Source organism: Setaria viridis, chromosome 4 (assembly GCF_005286985.2).
Source record: "Setaria viridis chromosome 4, Setaria_viridis_v4.0, whole genome shotgun sequence".
Lineage (NCBI taxonomy): Eukaryota > Viridiplantae > Streptophyta > Magnoliopsida > Poales > Poaceae > Setaria > Setaria viridis.
Window position 1 is genome coordinate 35151470 of NC_048266.2, and position 24115 is coordinate 35175584.

At 44.3% G+C, this 24115-nt stretch overlaps 1 protein-coding gene, 1 long non-coding RNA gene and 1 pseudogene across 5 annotated transcripts; 1 reads left to right on the forward strand and 2 right to left on the reverse strand.

Moving 5' to 3' along the window:
* Positions 1-2551: 2551 nt before the first annotated feature.
* LOC117851249 (uncharacterized) lies at positions 2552-12537 on the reverse strand. 3 transcript variants are annotated; one of them, XR_004639506.2, is made up of 7 exons: positions 8986-12537; positions 5027-6215; positions 3748-4939; positions 3475-3654; positions 3126-3197; positions 2951-3052; positions 2552-2860 (listed from the first exon to the last, which is right to left on the reverse strand). It is a non-coding gene; the product is annotated as an uncharacterized lncRNA (long non-coding RNA). The 3 variants fall into 3 exon arrangements; XR_011898085.1 differs by having other exon boundaries at positions 2975-3052; positions 5027-12537; XR_011898084.1 differs by having other exon boundaries at positions 3748-12537.
* Positions 12538-13102: 565 nt separating this feature from the next.
* On the reverse strand, positions 13103-14095 carry LOC117851248 (uncharacterized). 2 transcript variants are annotated; one of them, XM_034733030.2, is made up of 2 exons: positions 13942-14095; positions 13103-13709 (listed from the first exon to the last, which is right to left on the reverse strand). In XM_034733030.2, exon 2 carries the CDS (start codon positions 13642-13644, stop codon positions 13231-13233), a length of 414 nt encoding a protein of 137 aa, XP_034588921.1. In that variant the 5' UTR covers positions 13645-13709; positions 13942-14095; the 3' UTR covers positions 13103-13230. The 2 variants fall into 2 exon arrangements, with proteins under 2 accessions (XP_034588921.1, XP_034588922.1); XM_034733031.2 differs by having other exon boundaries at positions 13879-13973.
* Positions 14096-14123: 28 nt separating this feature from the next.
* On the forward strand, positions 14124-14929 carry LOC117853673 (uncharacterized; annotated as a pseudogene).
* Positions 14930-24115: the final 9186 nt, after the last annotated feature.

A 24115-nucleotide genomic window follows, 5' to 3' on the forward strand; every position in this document is an offset into this window, starting at 1 on the left:
TTGGCAATGTGGGGAAGCGAGGAGGCGCGGCGGAGGAGGTCTGGCGGCGGGTCCCGGTGGCACGGGAGGCCAGGAGGTTCGGCGCGCGAGGCTCGGCGACGCGGGGAGGCAAGGAGGTCTGGCGATGGGGATGGTGAGGATGCTCGGCGGCGCAGGTGGGAGATAGAGGCGACGGCGGCACGACGGGCCTACTAGGGTTGAGGGAGATGGGCATTAGGATACTCGCACGAATCTCAAACACCGGAAGGCCGTATAGGATTGGCGTACTACGAGCACATCTCTTTATGGGCCAGCCTGCTATACTTTTTTTTTTTACTTTGACAGCTGCTTGGCTAACTCTGTTTGGACACTATGGTATCGGGCCTGCCTGTTGAGGTAGTCTTTGTTCTCTTTTGTGTTAATCTTGGGCTGGCGGCCCGTATCTCCGAAATGCAACGCCTGCACTTCGTGTTGCTCTTTGAGACCCCACAGAGCCCAAGAGCGGATGTACGGAATGCAGTGGGCTGTTAGAGTTTTTATTTTCTGTTTTTTATTAAAAGATAAGGAAAATTCGTCAAACTAGCCTGGGCACCAAAATATATCATCAAAAATTAATATTTTCGTTCACACCATCACGGACTGAAATATTGCTTCACACCAAAGTTCAGAATTTAAGCGGAAATTCACTGAAAATCATCAATTCTCAGTTCTACCGTCGCGTGTAGTTTTATTTATATTCAGATGAAATTGTCCAAAATTTCAGATCTTATTAAACCATTTCTCAAAAGTTCGAAAATTTTGGCTGGTTTTTTGACCGGAAACCCGTTTTACGGGCCCCTTCGTTTTTTTTTTCTTTAGGAAAATGGTAGACCGAATCCTGCCTCAACTATGACCTGCCCTACCTGTACAGTCTCAAATCCTAAACTCTTCTCCCGTCAATCCGTCATATCTCCAAGTTCCAATCTATACAGCCTCTAACAATCCGAATATCATGTATATTCACTGAACCAGAGTCCTCTACTCATCACAGACGACGCTTTACCAGGTTTGCGACGAACACGTTCCAGATTAATGAAGAACATTTATGTTGCACAGCACTGTTAACCACCGAATTTAAAAACAAAACATATCTCATGTCTCAACTGCTCCCAGTCAACGGTTATCATGTGATCCTGTCCGACGTCGACAACACTGACGACCATTGCTGCGCAACATCACATGCGGATCAGGTCCGTGACCAGACAAAACACGTCATTCACGGGCACGCGGCCCACGCCGATGAGTACGGCGGCAAGAAATGTCGCGGCTCTTCCAGTTTTTTTTAGTTTGGCAGGATCCAGCTCATCTGAGAACGGTTCTGGCTCCTCTGGTGATGTATGGTGATGTGATTTCTCTAGTGGAGTTGAAACTCTTTTGAAACCATTTGATAAAACACCTATTTTGTGTAATTTAAAATGATTAAATAACATGAAATACCCATAATATCTTTTCATTTTCTTTTCCTTTTTTGTTTTCTTTTTTTCTATTTACTTTCCTATTTTCCCTTCCTATTTCTTGCACCTTCCACTATCAGCTCCCTATCCGCTCCTTCTCTTCCCTATCCGCTCCCAGGCCCCATCGCCTAGCTCCTGTCTCCCGCCACCGGCCCGCCCCCGCCACCCACGGCCGGCCCCCACCTCCCGCCGTCGCCGTCGGACACCTCCGCCCCTGCTTCCCAGCCGTTGCCGACACCGTCTCCGCCCACCAACACCTCCCCGCCGCCGGCTGCCTCCCGCCCGTTGCCGTCTCCGCCCGCCCCCACCTTCCTGCCGCCGGCAGCCTCCCGCCGATCGCCGCCTCTCGATCTACCTGTTGTCGACTCCGCTGCCTACGGGCCCTCCCCCGAGGGCACGGTAGGAAATGACCGAGGAGGAGCCGCGGGAGCCGGTTTTTCTGGCTTTGCCTCCCCAAAACAGCTCCTCTTAGCGGGATTCGTGGGGCTCCGGAGCTGGAGCCGGAGCCCTTTCGCCCGGAGCGCGCCCTTTGGCAAGGCTTCGGGAGAAGCCGCTTGAGGAGCCGCTTCCGGAGCCCCACCAAATGGGGCCTTAATCACATGCAGGCACACGCTCACACGTACCCTCACGTACACCCTAGTTGGTCACCTCATGTTATCGGATATGAAGGGTCATCTCATGAGTTATTGCGATTTTTCATGCCAGCTACCGTCATCGCTAGTTCAGCGCGCCAAGGTGGTAGCACTATGGAAAACGCGACTTTAGTCCGGTTGGATCAGGTCATATATCTCGAAAATCCAATCGGGACTAAGTTTTCGAGACAAAAGGGATTCTTTAGTCCCGAGTCATTCACCCGAAACTAAAGATCCCCTTTAGTCCCGGTTGGTTTTCCCAGGTCATTCACCCGGAACTAAAGACCCACTTTAGTCCCGATTGGTAAAAACCCCTTTAGTCCCAGTTGGTAAAAACCAACCGAGACTAAAGGGGTACGTGCATGCGCCTGCATGCGTGCCTGTGTGGCGCATGCACGTACCCCTTTAGTACTTAAGACTTTTTTTAAAATATTTTCCATATTAATATTGTATGCAATTCGTATATATATTTCATGATCGTAATATATATATATATATATATATATATATATATATATAATTCTTAGTATGTTATACACATCAAACTAGTATTTATACAATTACTATATATACAATAATTTATCCTCTTTATTCTTAGGATCATCTCGTCGTGGTGTTTCTTGGTGTAGCTATTGAATGTCCGTCGTAATAAAATTCTCCCGCGGGATTTATTACCTCATCCACCAGAATTCCTATGAGACCTTCACATATTACCAAAATTCTCTCCTCCAAGAGTCTTTCTTGAATATTTCATATCTGTAATTTGAAAATATGTGAATGTTACACGAACAATTAAATATAAGGAGCTGGAAAATAATTAATTATTAATAATTTTATTTTACGTACATCTAGATCATGCGATGACAGTACCTTGTCATGCATAAAATTGTTCATGTGCTCACAGACGTAGTATCCATATAGATTATTGTCTTGTTCCTGTCTCAAGCACTTTAGTGGGAAAAAATAAGTTATGAAATATTCATGTTATAGAATGTACAAAATGTGCAAAGTTCATACGTACCAGGACTTTGTATTGAATGTAAGTTTTTCTTTGAAGTCCCCACGGTGAGTCTTAAGGAATCGTTACCATACGCTGCAGATAAAAATAAATAATGATACAGTGTTGGGTGAAAATTTAGGAAACAAACTTTTGCATAGAGGTAAAGGTCAAGAATTATTATGAGTTTAGCATGTCTTGAATGTCTTGGTACTCCGCCGGTGGTTTCCTCAATGAATCGAACATAATAACGTGGCTTTTATCAATCATAATTATTAGGAGAATCCAGTGGAAGCTGCGTACATAAATGTTCATATTGGAGCTAACTAATATTAACTAGGTAAGAAAAAAAATGAAAATAGATGGTACCCACACTTGTTTAAAGTTGTATGGCAGTAGTATATATTCCTTGTAATTTTGTTTTTCCAAGAAATTGTATATTGCCTCCAATGTTTTCTTTGGCTGATCCCGTATTTGCTTTTGGTTAACGAGGGATGGATCCATGAAGCCAACATTGAAGTACGATTCTCTGCGGCACCTCTAAATTAGCATCCTACATAAAATGGAAGGTGAAGTTAGTAGGACGACACACACACAAAAAATATTGATCTGAGCCAAAATTACATATTGATAAACAGACACTTACAGAACCCAAGTGCTAATGAGAGAGACGTCAAGGGCATCCTGATGGTACACTTCATATATATCCTTGAATTCCATCCACAGGAGTTTCTCACCTTCGCCGAAAAAATCAATCGGTTTAACCCGAAGAGCGAACATGAGCCTATCGTTGGCAGACTGCTCCATGAACCATTTATGGAATTCGTACATCTTCGCGGAGAGCTTTCGTACCAATTCAGGCCTTACTAGAGGCTTGCCTATCTCAAAGGGCCATTTAGGTACAATTGGCTCTGGAGCTAGCGGTTCAACTTGCCCTAGAACTTCAGCAAGCGACATACCTCTATCTTGCATGAATCTAATGACTCTGATTTGTTGTTCTAAGGGCATTGTTGCTATAGTTTGAGCGTCTTTATCTGGTAGATCCCCGAGCTGGGGGACAATACGACTGGACAACGCTCCTCGCCATTTTTTCTTCTGATCAGACTTAACTAACAAACGCTCATAGTTCGATAGTACAGTCCTCTTTACTCTTTTTGACATGCCAATAAATTTTTTTTTGTTGGATCTACTTGCTTTGGCTCTATCTCTTTTGCTTTTCTTTGTTCAACGCATGTTTTGAAGAACTTCTTCACTGTTGCTTGTGATACATCCCACAATTCCTCAGTAGTCATATCGGCTGGTAGCTTCTGAATGGGTTCAGACTTCTTTGTTTTCTTATGCTGCCTTGGCTTGGAAGGTGGTGGTCGCAGCTTCTTCAAAGGTGCTACAGGTTCGTTGGTCGCTGTGGGTCTTAGTCCCGACGATGGTGATCGGGGAGGGGTGTTGTGGTCGTCATCGCTCGCACCACTAGGATTCGATGGAGATGGAGATGATGATTGAGCAGGATGCGACGGTCCCGGTGGTGATGACGATCCTGGAGGTGAATGTGCTGGAGATGATAGTCTTGAGTTCTGAGAAGATGGTCGCTATGGGGGATCTACGGGGAGTAATGATGTCTCCTTGTCGGGGATGATGATGTAGTGTTTGCGCCATAGAATGATCCCGTGAAGTGCATCTCCTAGTGTCCTTTCCCTGTCACCTCCTGGGAGGTCGAGCTCTAGGCCTTCATATTAACTATCACAAATCTGTTCTAGGCCAATGTTGGAGTAGCCAAGTGGAATCTCCATGCTATGGCTTGTCTGTCCTAGCAGGATTGGTAAAGCACTCCCGTATGCCACCTGTACATAGAGGAGGAATAAAGAAGTTATTAAACTCCCGAGGTGTGGATCAATTGAGAAGATTGCATAAATTATATATATGTATACCTTAATAGTGATGTTGTCGAATAGTCTACACAGCTCACATGAGGTGCGCTGAGTGATGTCATCCATAGGGTACCATTGGTTGTCCATGGGTAATCTTGGCATGTGCTCATCGGGGACCCCTATGGAAGCACAACTGCTTCGGCATTGAGAAGGGCTGACGACGTTGGGATCCGGCAATGCTCTAGATTGGATCATCTCAGTAATTGCCAGGGCCACTCAACGATTAATTTCTTCATGCATTCTTAATTCTTGTGAATGCACTTTGGCTTCTAACATGCGCCGCCAGCTCTCCTCTTGCTATTCCTTTCTTTGCTTGCGGCTTCTGTATGAGTTGATGTCCCTACGGAAAGTGAACTTCCACGGAACGACCCCGTAGCCTCGGCAACATCCTGGGTGTTTGGGATTTCCGAGCACCAAAGTGAGCTCATCGTTCTCTCTATCAACCTTCAACTTCACCGCTTCAGCATCTTCAATGTTTTGGATAAGCTTTTTGGCCTTCTGACGTATTGTTTCATTGAACATAAGTGTCCCATCCTCGTAGCTTAGGTTGCCTCCATGAGCGTAATACCAATTCTTTGAACGATCAGGCCAGTCAATAGTTGCTTGTATGATACCTTGATCGAATAGGTCTTGTTCCATCTTTTTCCATTTGGGAATTGCACTCATGTAACTATCTTGCCCTAGATGATGATGGTACTCCTTCTTGCTAGCATTGGCAACATTGACGCGAACCTTATTTCCACTACCTTCGCTCATCTTGTATTCCACAAATGAGTTCCAATGGTCCCTTAACTTTGGCCACTCATCAAAATCTAGAGTTTGGCCCTTCTTGATAAAGTTGGCTTCCTCCTGGTGAAAGGGGACATGGAACAGGGCTAAAAATGGGCCAGACCAATCGGCATGGACCCTTATGGGCTGATCGGCCTGCCCTGTACGTTTTGACCTCCAATGCCCGAGCACTTCATACAAAAGTTGTAGATCTCGTCAAGCCTTGCAATTTTCCCTATAAATTTGCTCCAATCAGAGTTTAGATGAGAAAGATATGGCCCATGCAAGTTTCAGCTCCTCCTGCGGGCCTGCAGTTCAATGTTCGTGTTTGGACCTTCCAATATCCAAAGCCCGGACCCAAGTTCGACTTGTAGAAAAACCCTTCATTTATGTCGTATTTCCTGTGATTTTGCAATATGGTCTAAAACACAACACATATGCGAATCTGGGGTTATTTCATGTGCCAAGTGGTGGGTTAACATAAGAATATGCATGAAAATATTAGTTAAATAGCACTAAAAGTGTGTTAATAATGAGCGTTAACAATCATGCATCTGATCTAAAGCAATCTTTAAACTACTACCTCTGGTCAACCTCCCGAAAACCCCCACCTTATATGGAAGGAGACCTCATCACGATCCCCCTATCGGCGCAGGCAGTCGAACACAGGTGAACATGTCATGCTATCAAGATGGATCAACATACTAGATTTAATCACCATAATTACGTAAAGCATATTATGTAGTCTAACCTAGGATTAGACTAAGGAACAAGCATATTCAAGATAGATAGAAAGCATAAAATAAGGCATTGAGTCGCGAATAGGTCTGATGACAAGAAGAATTGCTCACATAATAGATGTATTTAGATCATCACCTCTGAGTACATACCATCGATGATCCACTACTAGCTCCTGAACTCCACCATGGCACAACCGCGTAGTGAGGCCATGGCGGCTAGGGTTTGGCCTAAGCCATCTCCTAGACAACTCCGAAGACTTGTGGCGGCCCTCAGCTCCTTCTGGTGAATGCCCTAGGTTTCGTCGAGTTTTGGTGGATAGATGCACGTGCCGTTGGAGAAAGGCGATATTTATAGTCTTGAGGTGCCGTGGGGCAAAGGGCATGATGAACTGACTGGGGCTGGGCCTCCTAGGCCGATCGGCCTACCCCTACAGGGCTCAAATGCTCGAGCGCTTTATACAAAAGTTGTAGATCTTTTCAAGGCATGCAATTTTCAGTGTAAATTTATCTCAATCGGAGTTTGAATGAGGAAGATAAGGCCCGTGCAAGTACACAGCTGCTCCTGCGGGCCTGCAGTCCAATGTTCCTGATTTTTTCTTCCAATATCCAAAGTCCAGGCCCAAATCCAATCATGTACAAAAACCCTTTATTTATGTCGTATTTCCTATAATTTGGAATATGGTCCAAAACACAATACATATGCAAATATGGGTTATTTTAGGTGCCAAGTGGCAGGTTAGTATAAGATTTAGTTCAAAAACCCACTTAAATAGCACTAAAAAGTGGCAGTAATGAGCGCTAATAGTAGGAAAGTTCCGTTGGCCCGTTTGACCTAGCTGTTAGCTCTAGGTGAGCGACGGAGGCATGACAGGCTTTGATCCCTCTTTCACCGTAGAAGTCTTGGAATTCCTGGGTGGTAAATTTCGTTCCTTAATCGGTGATAATCCGGTTAGGGACCCTGAAGCTCTGAGTGGTTTCCGCTATGAACTCGGCAGCTTTAGAGACCATGAGACTTTTTATGGGCTTCACCTCTATCCATTTCGTGAACTTATCCATGACAACCAGTATATGGTCGTAACCTCCATATGCCGTTTTGAAGGGCCCAATCATGTCGAGTCCCCGGTAGGGGATAGGCCATGACATGGGGATGGTCTGTAACTCCTGAGCTGATGCGTGGATCTGCTTTGTGAAGAGCTGGTAGCCTTCACACGTGCTAACTAGGTTCTCTGAGTCAGCTACCATCGTGGGCCAGTAGAAACCTAATATGAAGCCTTGCCATCGATGGTCCTAGCGCTAGCATGGTTCCCGCAGATCCCCGAGTAGATCTCCTGAAGCAGCTTCCGTCCCTCTTCCTAGGAGATGCAGTACTTCTAGAGGAATTGTGATCCTGCTAGGCCATGCGGGAGGGAGGCAGGCCAGGCTGTCAGGCCGAGCTGGTTGCGGGCTAAGGAAAGGGAAAGGTGGCCCATTTGATGAATAGTGATGTTTGGCATTTATTCAAAAGAATTCTTAGTGTGGTTTGAATTCAAATTTGAATGGGGTTCAAATTTGGCAAGGTTTGAGAGCTTTGGATTCTTCTAAACTCTAGAGCACTCAAATGCACAGTCATGTGGTATTTCTGCATAATTGTACATATATGTGAAATAATTGTGAATATTAAGGAGGAAAGAAGATTAAGTTTTTTTAGAAAAAATTTAAAAGGTCCTTATTTTTAAATGCTTTTGAATTTAGGGATGTTACACAAATTTTCTTGAGTTAAGTGTTCTATGGGATCATCTCTATGTGGAGACATACATCAGCTCAAGCAACTTGAGAATTTTTCACCAACTCTTTGTAAAATAACCAATCATCATCACATACAAGTGGCATCAACACATAGTGAGATCTTTTGTCACCGACATCAAACCTTCCACTAATTCTTATCTCTCCTTCCTTATTTCCAACTTTGAACAGTGAATTTACTCAGCCTATTATGTAACAAAATGTTGGAGTACTACCAAATCTTGCTACTTGTTGCCTCATTCTTGCAAACATCTCCATTATCATGAACAGTGCCACCGAAGAAAAAATGAATTAAATGATCATTTACACACAACCACCAAATTCAATTGATTACGTGGACCTTTACCTATTGCTTACTATATCTAGATTACCAAAAAGTATACAAAAAATTTTACATGTAAGCATTATTGATTAATTTTCAAACACAAATTACAAATACATTATGCAAAAATACCCACCAAAAACACATTGGAATCTTACCATGCAAGACAAACTACACGATAGGAATGGATCACTAACGATCAATTGCATGATACAACAAACCTAATAGTAGCCAATTCGTACTCTATCTACCATTCCAAGCCATATCATACACTAAATCTAAGCACCTCAGATCCAACTAAAATGATGAAATCGAAGAAATCTAAGTGGTTATAGTGGACGAGTTACCTTCCGGAGCAATTTTCATTTGTTTCCCCTTCAAATCGGGTGAGGAACCAAGTGGATCTAGAGGACAAGGAGGGGCCGCGCCATAGAGGAAAGATGAGCTCAGGCTAGGGTTAGAAAGGGAAGGAAGGAAGTGAGAAGGAAGAAAGAAAGGAGCCCCGATGCATGCCTGTATAAGGCTGAATCGCGCCACAAGCCCTGACGTGACTGAAAGCATGTGGCGTGACTCAGCCTGGCCACATCAGCGTCGAGGTCGTCCTCCCGTGCGTGCTACGCTAGTGTGAAAGGCCGATCGCACTACATTATTTGAGCGATAAAAATGACTATTGGTTTGGAATTAGCTTTTTAAAAAAATTAGATTAAAAAAGTTAAAATAAAAAAACTGGTCATAAGTGAGGACAAATGTGGCTGACTTGCGTAGAGTTGACGCACCAAGGACAGTCGCAATTTTGTAATAGCTCAAACCGCGATTCAAATTGATGAATACAACCTCTACTTGATTGTTTGGTGAACGGGTTCGTGTACCTTTCCGGTAGGTGATGGAAGAGATGACTGGGTGGTCTAGTTCAACTGTTTCAATGCGCGCTGGTCCACCTTACATTTAATATCAGTAGGACAAAAATAATGGCCAACTAATTCGCCAAACGGTTGGCCGCTTGGCGCGTTCAAATACCATTCAAATCATGTGGCGGTGGCGGCAAGTGGAAGTCTTGTGTTGGAAATTGCGTAAAGTTAAAAACAATATGACAAGAAAAGTAGATACCAGCTATACAAGTTAGGCGCAAAAGGTCAATACTCTAACTTGATTAGGTCACTTTGAATCTAGTAGGAAATAACGTTTCAGATTCTATATTTATAGATATAGTAGGTTTGTAAACAGAGCCGGACGATTTGTGCAGAAAAGAAAGAACTTACTTTTCCGGATGGACTGATTCTAGATGACATAGGTCATCATATAAAGTTTAGCCGCTAAATTTGACTTCTTTAGATCCAAACAGGAGACTGCTAAACTTTAGCTGCAACTGGTTGAACCCAGCTAAACCAGCTAAATCTGGTAAAAGACTATCGTGCCCCTCCACCTATCGTATCGGGAAATCCCCTCATTCCCCTCCCGCGCCGCTCTTCTCCTGGGTCCGGTCTCCGCTTGCTGTCGGTCCGCCCTGCCCGCTGCTCCCCGTGCGCCGCCAACCACACATGCCGCCGCTCTCATGCTCACTGTGTTGCTTCCTGGGGGCCGTCGCTCGTCGGAGCTCGGGGCCGACACCGCGGCTACGCTGGAACTTGTCTGGGTCTAGGAAGCCGCTGAAGCAGCTGGCGAGCGGCGGAGGCGGGGCTAGGAAGCTGCCGCCTACCTACACGAGCTCTTCGCCGTGGTTGTGGACACCGCCGGCTCGCGGCTCCACTACTGCTTGCAGCTGCTGGCTCCGACGGCGCCTTCGGTTCCACCAGATCCCGTTTGCTTCCTCCACCCACCCCCGGCGGCCGGCTACTAGAGGACCCCGCTCGTGGCGCCGGAGTAGTAGTACTTCAGGGACCGGCTGTGCTGGGGAAGGTGGGGATGGTGGCGCTCGAGGAGGTGGCGGACGGCCACGGTGGGACAAGGCCGCAGCGCGGAACGAGGCTGGCCAGATCTAGGGCGGTGACCAAGGGGTGTCCGGGAAGACGGGGAGGGATGAGGACTCGAGCGGGGGCTCGGGTGGCGTCCATGGGGCGGCGAGGTGCAAAAGGAAGATAAGGATTAAGGAGAGGGAAGAGGGATGAGGGGTAGGATAGATAAATATCTCATTTAGCTGGTGGATCCAAACACCTTTAACTAAAATTTAACTAAAATTTAGCTAGGTGATTTTTAGCTAGCTAAAAAAGAGACACTAAATAGCCAGTTAAATTTTAGATGTATGGATCCAAACAAGACCATATTTGTGGAGCTCAAGCAATGCAACCTGCTGTACAGAGAAAAGTAGTAGCTTTATTCACAACTAACAAGAGGAAACGTCTGCTTTACCTTTCAAGTCTTTGTCAATGGCAGGCGTACGCCATTACGCGATGTCGCGATTCCACGGTACTGAAGAAAGCGATATACATGAAATGTCAAGTCGTCGAATAAGTGCTCGACGAAAAATAAAGTTTTTCTGTAGACTTCCTTTGTATACACTGGACGACAAGGCATCCTATGCCTATGCCCGGTCCCTGTGGTCACTGCTGCTGCTGGTGGGACGCTGATAGCAGCCGGCTGTGTGGACAGGGATACCCAAAGTATAGCCTGATGATATCAGAGCCGTATAGTACCACAACGGCAGAGCAAATAACAATAACGGCGTTTTTATCAAAAAAAAATACAATAACGGCACAACGAAAGAAGACAGCTTTTGGAGGGCAGTATACAGAAAGGGAAAAAAATGTGTAAAAAGAGAGTACAGTAACAAATTACACACAGATTGATATTAAAATGTTACAACGACAACATCATCAACATCATATTAGAGTTTGTTATAGTTGAGTGATGTACCTGATCGTGGAGATGAGCTCGAAAACAGTAAAGAAACATGAACGATGACAAACGCACTCACACATACAACGTAGGGTTTATAGATGTACAGAAATACTAGGCTCACGTGGAATTATTCGAATCATATGTAATAGGGCACCTGCTGCCCACTCAGCGCATACCTCACAGGCTTCAGCGGTTCAGCTACGACGTGTTAGATGATCTTATCAGGGCCAACTAGAGGTTAAAATATCTTGGCTTTGTTTGGGTTCAGACTTTATCTCTACCACTTATTAAAATATAGAAGGAGAAGCTTTCACCTTTGCTGTCAGATTGCCGAGTAATTTAACCTAGAGTTAACGTCGATAGCATCATTCTTGTCGTGCCCGCTGGCGTGCAAGTGGCTCTTCTTTTATTTCCCTTCTGGCAACGTCGATAGCATCATTCTTGTCGTGCCCGCCTCGAATACTCGCTGGCGTGCATGTGGCTCTTCTTTTATTGCTCCCTTCTGTCGTGCCCTGCACTATAGACTTATGGTGCTTCCATGTTCCACGAAACCTCCCACTACCACCACGTCGTTGGCAATGGAGCGGCCATGATGCATTTTTCAATCGCATTATCCTTCACATACCCGTCCCACTGAGAACTTATCTGCAGTAAACTTGCTTTTTTTTTCCGTCCTTCCCCTTGGTGCATATTTCTATTCTCTTTTACTGTTCATGCATACCCTCCAATTCATGGCATGCTCGGACAGAAGCCTGCATATCCACCAAATAAATCCGTCTTGTATTTCATGAACCTTGTTTTGCATCCAGGCAGAGAACCCGGATGATCTTTATGAATAGGGCATTAGAACCGGAGGTTGAAATCTTCTAGATTAATAAGCAAGTTCTTGGATCCGAGGACCTTGATAGGACTCATGCTTGAGCTGCGGCCTCGACCAGAGATTTGAGCATATATGTCTAAAAAGATAGAGACTGTAATTTCTTGGAAATTCAGTAGCATGCTGCTATGGAGTTCAGATTGACATACCACAGCTGCCAATGGATAGACATATTTGCAAGTTTACATCTTACTTTACAAAGAGTACCAGTATCACCTGCCCTTCTCTGTTGCTTCTTTCCTTCTTCCACTCATCAATCGCAGTAATCCTTCGGTTCTTCAGTTCTTCAGTCTTCCTCCTGTCTTCATCTTTTTCGTTGGCGCTCCCAGCATCATACTGTTCCACTCTGAAGCGCCATGATTCCCTGATCGAAGACACAAACACAACTCCGAGCAACACACATGTAACTTTCACATATTCCATGTACACATAGACCCTCTGTTTCATCAGTTCTCTGCACCATCTTCCCGTGCCACCCACTTCTCCGGACACAAATAACTCAAGAGCAGGAGGACGGTCCAGTAAACTTACCGGATAAGGTCGCAAATTCCTCTTTCTCGTGGAGAGCACACGCACAGTATGAACACCAGGAAATCCAATTAACGGCAACCCAAGATTAGTTGTCGTCATCATCTTTCCTGTGACCAACAGCAGAGCAAATCTGGAACTTCGGTCGCAGCGGTAACAGATCTGGTCATGCTGAACTCCAGATCTACCGATCTGAGCACCCCGGCAAGGTAAAACAGCCGATGTGACAGCAAAAGGGTGAATTAAAGAAGCCAAGAAATAAGCAATGAAAGAATAACCTAGCTGGCCCTGAGATCTAACGTGCGGCGCTGCGCTATGCCTGGAGGTATGAGCCTTGTGGCAGCAGGTTAAGTTAGTTGGCGGCGCTCTCTTTGTGCGCGGCGGCGGGGACACCCGCCGCCGGCAGCGCTGGCTTCTCCTCGTGGATGAAGAAAGCGTAGAAGCCCCCACAGGAGGTTGCCGCCGCCATGGCCCAAACGACGAGTTTGACGGCGAGGGGCATGATTTCTGCAACCTTGTAGCTAAACATGACGGTGAGCAGAGTCGTGAGCCCCCATACGGCTGCCTTGACCGTCTCTCGCTTAGGGGAGTGGCGGTCCAGGCGCTCGTAGTAGCGCAGGCAGGCGAACAGGGCGACGAGGTCGAGGTAGGAGACCACAACGAAGATGATTGAGCCAGTGTCGCCGTTGGAGCGGTACACGGCCATGCCGGAGTTGAACGTCAAGAAGAGGAAGCCAAGCGCCGTCAGCCAGGAGAAATCGGCCATCACTATGGCTAGTTGTCGCCGGGGAGATGAGCGCTTCTACTCCGAATTAGCCAGCGTCTTCGTACCTAGGATGCATCGAAGAAGCAGAAGGGAGCCATTATCAGGAATGAGGAATCGATTGCCTTTCTGGAACAAAGCTCAGTGATCGATAATCCATGGAAGAACATCGACAGACTACGAAGAGCTTGCTCGAATGGATTGGAGAACCATAAAAATCGAAAAAAAAAACCATACTGCTTCTTCTTTTTCCTACGAACCACCAGCTGAACCAAGAAAAGGTTGAAAGGAGGGACGTACCTTTCTACTTATTGCTGCGCCACGGCAATGCGCATCTAGAACGCGGGGACCTTAAATGGCTCTGTCGTCGGCAAGGCTCAAGATACGCGGGTATGGGTATGTTTCAGCAGCCACATACCCGTTAACCCATGGGTGAAAAATATCCGGCCCAAAATAAAAAAGCCCACCAGCAGCCCATGTAAAACCCTGTGCGCGGCCTCGGCGGCGAGGTCGGTCGGGCGATACGCAAGTACCAGAAGAGCACGGAGCTGCTGATCTGCAAGCTCCCCTTCCAGCGCCTCGTCCGCGAGATCGTGCAGGACTTCAAGACGGACCTGCGGTTCCAGTCCTCGGCCGTGGCGGCGCTGCAGGAAACTGCGGAGGCGTACCCGCACCCCGCCCATGCGGCGGCCGCCGGGCCTCACAAGCGCGCCAGGGACATCCTCGTGGTCGTCGTCGGGCTCCTCTTCGGCATCGCCTGCGGCGCGCTCACCGCCGCCTCCGCGTACCTCATCTGGTCCCATGGTCGCCGACGCCGCCGCGGCCTCCCCGTACGACGAGCTGTACGACAAGGAGGACGAGGCTTCCGATACCGAGAGCCCTAAGAAGGTCGGTTACGTCATCATTCAGGAGCTCGAGGTTCACGACGGCGGTAAGAACTAGGGGGCTTGTGGTGCTACAGGGAGGGAGGGAAAATTCGTGCATTGGGATGGTCTATGACCATATGATTTTGTGTTCACTGATTCGTAATATCTGTATGTGATGTGTGGTTGGAAGTGCTAGGGGATTTGCCCTCCATGTGAATACGCTCCTGAAGCCGCTTAAGCTATGAATTGTGCTTGTTTCTGATGAACTTATCAATCAATGTTATGCCACATTGTGAAATGTTCTTCGGAAAAAAAATGTTCTATGTTCTGCTCTCATTCTCATGTATTGTGGCCCAGCTTCGATAGCACAGTCATTGCTGTTTATATTCGATGGATTTGTGTCCCGATTCAAGACTTTTTAATTACTGGTCTTCCCACTATGGCATGTTTGGTTGGCCATTTCAGGATCATTTGCATTGGTTGGTCTATGATTCTCTGCGAATTAATGGTTATACTGAGTTTCAGTGTTTCACTAGCTGATATGTAGTTCTGAAATGTGTTGATGGTCCATTTGTTTGGCCTTCCCAATTTGGGAGTGTCAAAGTTGGGATTTTGCCATAAATGCGCAACTGTAGCATTTCGTTTGTATTTGTGAATTTTTGTCCAAACATTGACTAATTAGGCTCAAAAGATTCGTCTCGTAAAGTACAACAAAATTGTGCAATTAGTTTTTGATTTTTTAGTACTCCATGCATGTACTGTAAGTTTGATGTGATGGGGAATCTTCTTTTTGCATAGTGACAAAGTTGGGATTTTGGAGGGAACTAAACAAGCCCTTGGTAAATGGTCTTAACACCACCAATGTAATGGTTTTGGTGTTATCTGCACTGTGATTTGTGAATCTATGTTGGTGTTGATGTCATGGTCAGATGGTTGCTCTAGCATTATTGCCACCATGTTGAAATCAGGGTGTGTTCTTGAGCATGTGAATTCACATGACTTAATTTATGTCCAAATTACTGATGATCATGAGCACAAAATCTTTACTTCAGACAGGTTAATCTTAAATTTTATTCAAATGTGTGGATGATAGTGACTTCAACTGCTACTTGTGTAGTTCTATAACTGATTAGTTATTTTAACATTTGGTAGATGCTAATAGGTGGGTGGTCGGCTTTCTTTCACTTGCTTTGGCTCAAAGAGTGTTATCTATGCTTTTGTCTGTTGCTTAAAATTGGAACTTCATGGTCTTAATGTATCTATTCGGGGCATCTATTTTGTGTGATTATTCAGGAGATATTACTGTTAGTTTACTTCATTTCTGTGCTCAGGTTGAGCTTAATGATTATCATGGCTGCATTCAGCTTAGATGATCTATTAATGATAGCTGGAGTACGGTGTTGGAAGATTCGTTGGTGCTGAAAGCCTGAAAATACCAAACACATGAATGCGACTGGAGACTTGGCATAGTAGAGTCAGGAGGCTTTTGGATCTTCAGTCCAGACTAAAATTTATATCCCATCGAATATTTGAAGGCTAATTAGGAGGACTAAACATGAACTATATAAAACTAATTACACAGATAGAGGCTAATTCACGAGACGAATCTATTAAGCCTAATTAGGCTAATTAGGCTTAATAGATTCGTCTCGCAAATTAGTCTCCATATGTACAATTAGTTTTGTAATTAGTCTATGTTTAACACTCCTAATTAGTATCTAAATATTTGATCTGACAGAAATTTTAGAAATGACTAAAGAAACAAACACCCCCTCAGCAGGTTTAAGTCCCGTTCCTCAGCGATCGGCAAACACGAAGCGAAACAAGAGTGTTGTTGCAGTTGAATTACTAATATTTTGCGCAAAGAGTTAGCTGCGGCATAAAACAGAGGCTCATGTGATGCTCCGTGGATCATGTGTGATCGATTAGTTAACTCAAGCTGCCTTGTTACTAACAAGCGGAATTTACGCAGTGGCACCACGGCCTACCAAATAAAACAGAACCCCTCGAATTGAGGAGAAAACAAGCCATTATCGTACGAATCTATACAGCTTCAAATTTTGAACTCATGATGTACACTACGGGAAACAAGAAAATTGCCGAGTGCCAGGGGCACTCGACGAATAACGAAATACACTCGGCGAGCCGTTTGCCGAGTGTTACACTCGGCAAACGGCACACGGCAAACTTTGTGACGGCAAACGGCACACGGCAAACTTTGTGACGGCAAACAAGGATTTGCCGAGTGTTTTCTGTCGCGCACTCGGCAAAGTCTTTGCCGAGTGGCCAGAAAACACTCAGCATACAATTGTTGAAAAAAATAAAAAAAACCTGTTCCGCCGCTGCCGCCACCACCGCCAGCACCACCAGCCACTACCGGCCACCACCGCCAGCACCACCGGCCACCACCGCCAGCCACCACCACCATCACCGCCACCGGCCGCTGCCGCCAGCCACCACCGCCAGCCACCAGCCGCCAGCAGCACCACCATCGCCAGCCGGGAGGGGAAGGGCCGGAGGAGAGGGAGGGGAGGGGCGCCGCCCGCGCCGACGGATCTGGAGGAGGGAGGTGGCGGCGCCGGAACCGGGGGAGGCGGCGGCCGCACCACCAGCACGTCACCACCATCCACGTCGCCGCCGCCGCCGCCGCCACCATCCACGCCGCCGCCGCCGCCGCCGGCCACCATCCACGCCCGCCGCCACCATCCACGCCCGCCGGATCCGGGGCCCCCGACGCGAGTCCCCGCCGGATCCGGGGAGGAGGGGCGGATTCCCCGCCGGATCTGGCCAGATCTGGGGAGAGGGGCGGGGCGGCCACGCGAGGGAGGGAGGAGGGGAGAGGAGGGGGAGGGGCGCCAGTAGGAGAGGGAGAGGGAGAGGGAGGGAGGGAGGGAAGGGGTGGCGGCGGCGGCGGGAGAGGAAGGTGGGGGAGGGGGGCGTCGGCCGGGGGTGCGGCGTGAAGATGAGGGGGCCGGGGGGTGGGGTTGCGACTGGGTGTTTTTTGAGGGGGGGCCAGCTGGTCGCTGAGTGTCCTACGTGGACACTCGGTAAATGATTTCTTTGCCGAGTGTCCAACGTAGGACACTCGGCAAAGTTTTTTTGAAAAAAAATTAAAAAATATCTAACAGTTTCAAAAAAATACCAAATTTTCACACGAACCAATATATGTTCTCTATTGACTATACAAAAAGTTTGGTAGTTAAACCAAACTTAACCGTCACTTCGACTCTAAATTTTATGGAATCCTCTCAAAGTTAATATTCTTCTTCCGAGATGCTTCGGTTTGTAATCATTGTACATGATGAAATGTGCAAAACCTTCTCAATTTTTTTCCACAGCCTCCACGTACTATATCATCACATCATGACAAATCTCATGATTTTCAGACTTTGCTTGTTTTTTTTACAATTTAAAAATACTACTGCCACATGTTCATGGTCGTGTTTCCTGAACAAGATGTTCGAAATTTCTTTTCATTTCATGGGTCAGGTCTCAAAATGGGCCAAATAACATGAATATCATTTTTCTACTCATTTTGTTCCATAATTTGAATCACTTGCAGTTCAAATTTGACTTATACCAAAAATTTACTTGAAATGCAATTAATTAAATAAATATAGCAAATAAATCCAAAAATATACCAAATTTTAACATGGAGTACCACATGTTGTATGTGGGGAGTAGAAAAAATTTCATGATGAAAAGAGAAAAAAAATATTTTTTTGCCGAGTGTCAAAAAAAAACACTCGGCAAACCCCCCTCTTTGCCGAGTGTTTTTTTTGATACTCGGCAAACTACCCTCTTTGCCGAGTGTTTTTGGCACTCGGCGAAGAGCTTGTTTGCTGAGTGCCTGAAAAAAACACTCAGCAAAATAAATACACTCGGCAATTTTCTTGTTTTCCGTAGTGGTAGGACAAGACGATGCGAAATTAAAACATAGTTTATGCCAAAAGAGATACGCAGATAGCATCGGGTGCCCTAGAAAGACACCCAAAGAGTGCCCTATATCTGATGTTTATCAAGGAAAACAGTAGCCAATACAAAAGGACAAATAAACTTGCACCAAAAAACTTTCTAGATCAACGAGTTACATGTGCTAGATAGGGTTTTATAGGGTTTTGGTTTATATGATCAAAGAATCGAAAGATACAAGTCTCTGAACTTTGGGAAAGACGCCTACCTTTAGAATTTGCTCCCGTCAGTTATCTCCAAAGCACCGAAAGGCCACCTTTTCTCGAGCATAGATCATCCAAATCCAATAACAAACTCTCCAAACGTCTTTAACCAAACTTGTAGAGGTACTATAGGGCTGCAAGTTCTAGATAGGAACTTTGCTCAAAAGATCTTTGGTTTGGAAAATTGAGAGCTATGACTTTCTGACTTTCGACCAGGAATTGAACATTCCAGTTTCAGTTTCAGAAATTTCCAGCACTTCTAACAGTCTAAACAACCCACCATTCAAACTTAGAGCTCCATTTAAAATACTCAAACACTATTTCTCGTGAACAACAACTAGACACTATATATATCCTTGAAAACAAATAATTAACCAAACACGTATACCAAGAGAGCATCAAACAATAAATATTTTGGTTTATTGTGTTCGAAAAATGAATAATTATTTCAGTATAAGGATATATGTTAACAGAAATACAATAAATATAGTGATAGAAATAGAAAAAAAACACGAGTTTTAAAAATACGATATCATTTCACCGTAGCAACGCACGGGCATTTTGCTAGTCCTAATTAATCCATGGTTAGCACATATTTACTGTAGCATCACCTAGTCAAATCATGGACTAATTAGACTTAATATATTCATCTTGCGAATTAGCATTCATTTATGCAATTAATTTTGTAATTAACCTATATTTAATACTCCTAATTAGTATCTAAACATTCGATATGACAGGGACTAAACTTTAGTCCCATGAACCAAACAGGCCCTAACACCCTATCCTCCAAAATCGCACCGTTCAGTCCTTCTGAGGTGCGGGCACACGTACACATAGCACCCTGGTTATACTTTCGTCCGCGGTTCATCTAAAAATGTTAACCCGAAGGTGCGATGGCTGGTTGACAAAGGCTTATAAGTTGGTTCCACCCTTGCTCAACTAGTAAGGTGGTACTAAACATGCGTACCTGCGCTCATGGGCCATACTAGGCTAACCAAATTGGGTCGGTGTCACACAAGGAAAGCGTGACATGATGTCCTTTTTGTGGGGCCCAACTAATTAACTACATGAAAGAAAAGGTGTATTTTTCATCCTCAATTATTGCAAAAGTGTGACATTCATCCATCATATTTCATTTGCTGCAAACTAACTAAATCGGTGCATTTACCACCCTCACGTATAACAATGGTTTAATGTCATCTAATGGTGGGTTATATCATATAATCATTTGACTATGTAGCGAACATGACCCATTAGGCCATAGTTTGTGATTTTGGTGATTGAGTGACAACAGTCATTGAGACTAATGCTTTGTCTAGCATATGTACCTTTTAGGTTTTCTAGGTCCCAAGAATGCCAACCAAACCATGGTAAGGTCTAAATCATGGTATTCAAGTATCTAAGCTATATTGTGTTCTTGATATCCAAATCATGGTATCCAAGTGTCCAAGCTATGATATTCAAGTGAACAAGCTATGGTATCTAGGATTATTCAATGGTATTCAAGCATCCAAATGATGGAGAAAATCTAGAGCATCCAAGTGACGGTATGTTTGGTGCTTGCATTGGACAAGTTGAAGAGAAAAAGGAACCATCAGATGTTCCGATGGTCCACATAATAAGCTTCGGAGCAACCATCGGATCAATTGGTACAATGTGCAGTAGCTACCTGAGTCAAGACCATTAGATGTTCTAATGGTAGGATTTCTAGTAGCGTCGGATGAATTCTAGGGTGAAAAAATTGAAGACAAAGAAAACTCTATAGCACCAGATGATCCGATGGTGGGCTAAGAGGTGTATTGGACGAAGCATATTTTCTTTTCCAAGTTCCAGAGAGGTTATGGCCAGAAGCTCTTCAGCACTAGATGATCCGAAGGTACCATCAGATGAAACGTCGGATGAATTGGTCGCTCAAGGTCATTTTTAATGGTTGGTGATGCCATTAGGTTTAAAAAAAATGCCCCTGCTTTATTCCAAAGAAGATTGCAAAATATTTTAAATGAAAATCAGGACTTCATATTAGTTTATATAGATGATTTATTGGTTTTTTCAAAATCATATATAGAACATATAGCTCATTTGGAAACATTCTTTAGAAAGGTAGAACAGGATGGGTTAATACTTTCTAAAAAGAAAATGGAAATATGCAAATAAAAGATAAATTTTCTAGGCCATGAAATAGGTGAAGGAAAAATTTATTTACAAGATCATATCGCAAAGAAAATTTTGTAATTTCCGGATGTCATGAATGATAAGAAAACCTTGCAGCAATTTTTAGGAATAGTAAATTATGCTAGAAATTATATAGAAAACTTAGCAAAACTAGAAGACAGAAGAAAAAATATAAATACAAACTCTTCAAAGATAGAAGAAAAAATATGTAGGTACGCTTTAGGGAAATACAAACTAAAGGCAATAAATAATACTGATAGGGAAAAATTAGCTGTAATTAATGCTATAAATACTTTTAGATTATACCTAGGATTTAAAGAGTTCATAGTAAGGACAGATTGTGAAGCTATATGTAGATACTATAATAAAATTAATAGTAAGAAAAAGTTCCACAAGAAGATGGGTTTATTTGAAGATATTATTACAGGAAATGGATATATAGTAATATTTGAGCATATAAAAGGAAAGGATAACACCCTTCCTGATATATTTTCTCGGTCATCTATTTTGCAGAAATGAAGGAAGGAGTAAGCCCAACAGGAGTTGACTGTTTTTGTTTTGGAGCAGAAAATAAGTTAAGAATATTCCCTCCAAACACATATAAATTTAAACCAAGGGATCATATTGTACTTGATGAAGTACAAGAATGCATACTAGACAATTTCTGGTACCAATATAATAACACAAGAGAAGATAAAGGCTATATGCTAGCTATTCTAAATAGCCTAGGTAAATATTTTCATACAATTAATGGGTTAATACAACCAAAAGAGTCACCTAGAAATATAGAGAAAAAAAGCTATATAATCCATATATAAAGGGAAGATTCTAGGAATTTATGTATCAATTGAGCAAGTAATAGCTCAAAAGATAGAGAAAGATAAAGATGGAGGAATATTGTGGAAGAAATACATTGATATTGATCAAGCACTTTCATATTCTAGAAATATTTTGGGAGTAAATTATTTTTTAGAACGTGCAGCCAAGGAATATATTCAAAAATATAAAAAAACAAAGGAAATTAAGTCAAGCTCATCTGGAATAAATATAAGAGAAGAAGGACCATCCAGGACTCCAACATATAAAGAAGTTCTGAACAAAGAAACAGACTCATCAAATGAAGAATATATTGAGAAGAAGTTAAAGGAAAAAATTAAATCAATATTTCCCCAATGGAAGAATAATTTAAAAGAAGAAATGATGAAAGAAATAAGGCTTGAAATAGATGAAAAATTCAAAAAAATATGCAAAAAGAATATCAATTGAAAATGGATATACCAATATCTGATGATGATATGATGGATATCCATGGTGATAGCCAAGAATAAGAACCAAGAAAGGAATGTCGTGAATTGTTGTCATGGTATGAATTGTGGCAACCAGAAGAACCTGATATTGAAGAAAGAGAATAAATATATAACTGGCATAAAAATAATATTTTGCTTCACATAAGAATAAAATTTCCTCTGTTGTTAAAGTGTTAACAACAATTCGGCTGGGGGAAGAATAATACTACATGCCATAATTTTGTGATTGAAGTCTGCGACGTCAATCATTCGGGCGTGGAAGACCATACCAAGCAGCATCCAGAATGTCACGAGAAGACAGTGCGCAATAAAGGACAGAGCAAAAGGAATAAATAGTGACTATACTGTAGCTAGGACAATTATTGAGGAGCGGAGTGCCGTCCAGCTGTCCAGGCAACAGAAGAGGTGCATAATTGAGGAATCTCTCAAAGCCTCTGCTGCGGCTATAAAACAAGAAGTTGGGCGAAGCATTCTAGCATCAGAGTTCGAAGAAGCGAAGGCACCACGAAGAAGCAGAAGACCTCCACCCACACTCTACTCACAAAATACTCCATGAAGACATCCACCACCTCGGAAGTGCTCCGAGGGATTCCCTCCATTAGTAGCAACACCCCCTACCATTGTATCACTCCACCACCTCTGTATTACTAGAATAAAGGGAGGCTGTTGGAGCTCATCCCGCTGTTTGTAAGTGTTGATGCCAGATTTTGACACGTATGGAATCAGCGTCAAAAAGGGAAAGGATTAGCCAATGCGATGAGTCGAAAAGGTTACGACTGGGAGTCGACCGATTGGTGCTACAGTTGAAGATCGGCCGATTGGTGTTGCAGTGTTTTGGTGGATGGAGTTGGTAGAAATCGGCCAATTAAGAGGCTGGGGCAATTGGGCCTAACCACCTAAGACTGGGGGTTTCGGTAAGGCGAATGGTAATCTGGTGCCTAACCGCCTAAAAAAGGTAAAAAGGAAAGAAATGAGAACAGATCTAAAATTGATGCCTTGGTGGTGAAAAGTAAAAAGAAAGTTTCAAGTAAGTACCTCCGGGATGAAGCTCATCGTGGTTGGCGGGATTGCTGGTGGAGCTACGGACGTTGAAGCCGTCGGTGGGGCCTCTGTTGCCGATGAAGCTCCCGCTCCCGCCGATGGAGTTGCTACCACTGCTGCTGGAGCCGCCGCTGGTGGAGCTGCCGCCGGGACCTCGGGTGTTGGTGAAGTTTCTGAAGGTGTAGCCATTAGGGAAGTGGAGTGGAATGCGGATGAAAAGGGTCGCCGGAGGAGGAGATTGGAAGCTAAAGAGGCACCGGAGGAAGAAGGAAACCAGTGCGCCAAAGAACAAAGACGTGGGCTTGTGAAAAAGAAGTGCGGGACGTGCTGATATTTAAGGACGGTCTGAGAAGGGGTAAAAGCAGATTTTTACCGCGCCGTCGATGCGATTTTTCGAGGGGAGTGGTTGTCTCAGGCGCCCGTTTTGAAAAGATTCCAATCATCAGGCAGAAGACCGTGAAACAGAAAGATATTTTTAATGCGTTTGTTTCGGAAGGGAAGTTGAAAGGAATTTCGAAGTAAAGATTATGTTTTACTCCGAAATTGGGGGGCATGTGTTGACGCCAGATTTTGACATGTATGGAATCGGCATAAAAAAGGGAAAGGATTAGCCGATGCGATGAGTCAAAAAGGTCATGACTGGGAGTCGGCCGATTGGTGCTACAGTTGAAGATCGGCCGATTGGCGCTGCAGTGTTTTGGCGGATGGAGTTGGTAGAAATCGGCCGATTAAGAGGCTGGGGCAATTGGGACAATATGGGCTTAAAGTGAATTGCGAAGAGAAGATAAAGGGGGATCGGCCCACAGGAGCGCAACGACCAACTCCGATACGAGTTGTACTTGTAAATATTCGTTTTTGTTTAAAATTAGAGATAGAATCCTAGTCAGTTAAGAGGTTGGTTGTAACAGGC

What these genes read in the sequence shown, in the direction of transcription:
- LOC117851248 (XM_034733030.2), bottom strand. Translation starts at nt 13,644, where the DNA reads ATGGCCGATTTCTCCTGGCTGACGGCGCTTGGCTTCCTCTTCTTGACG.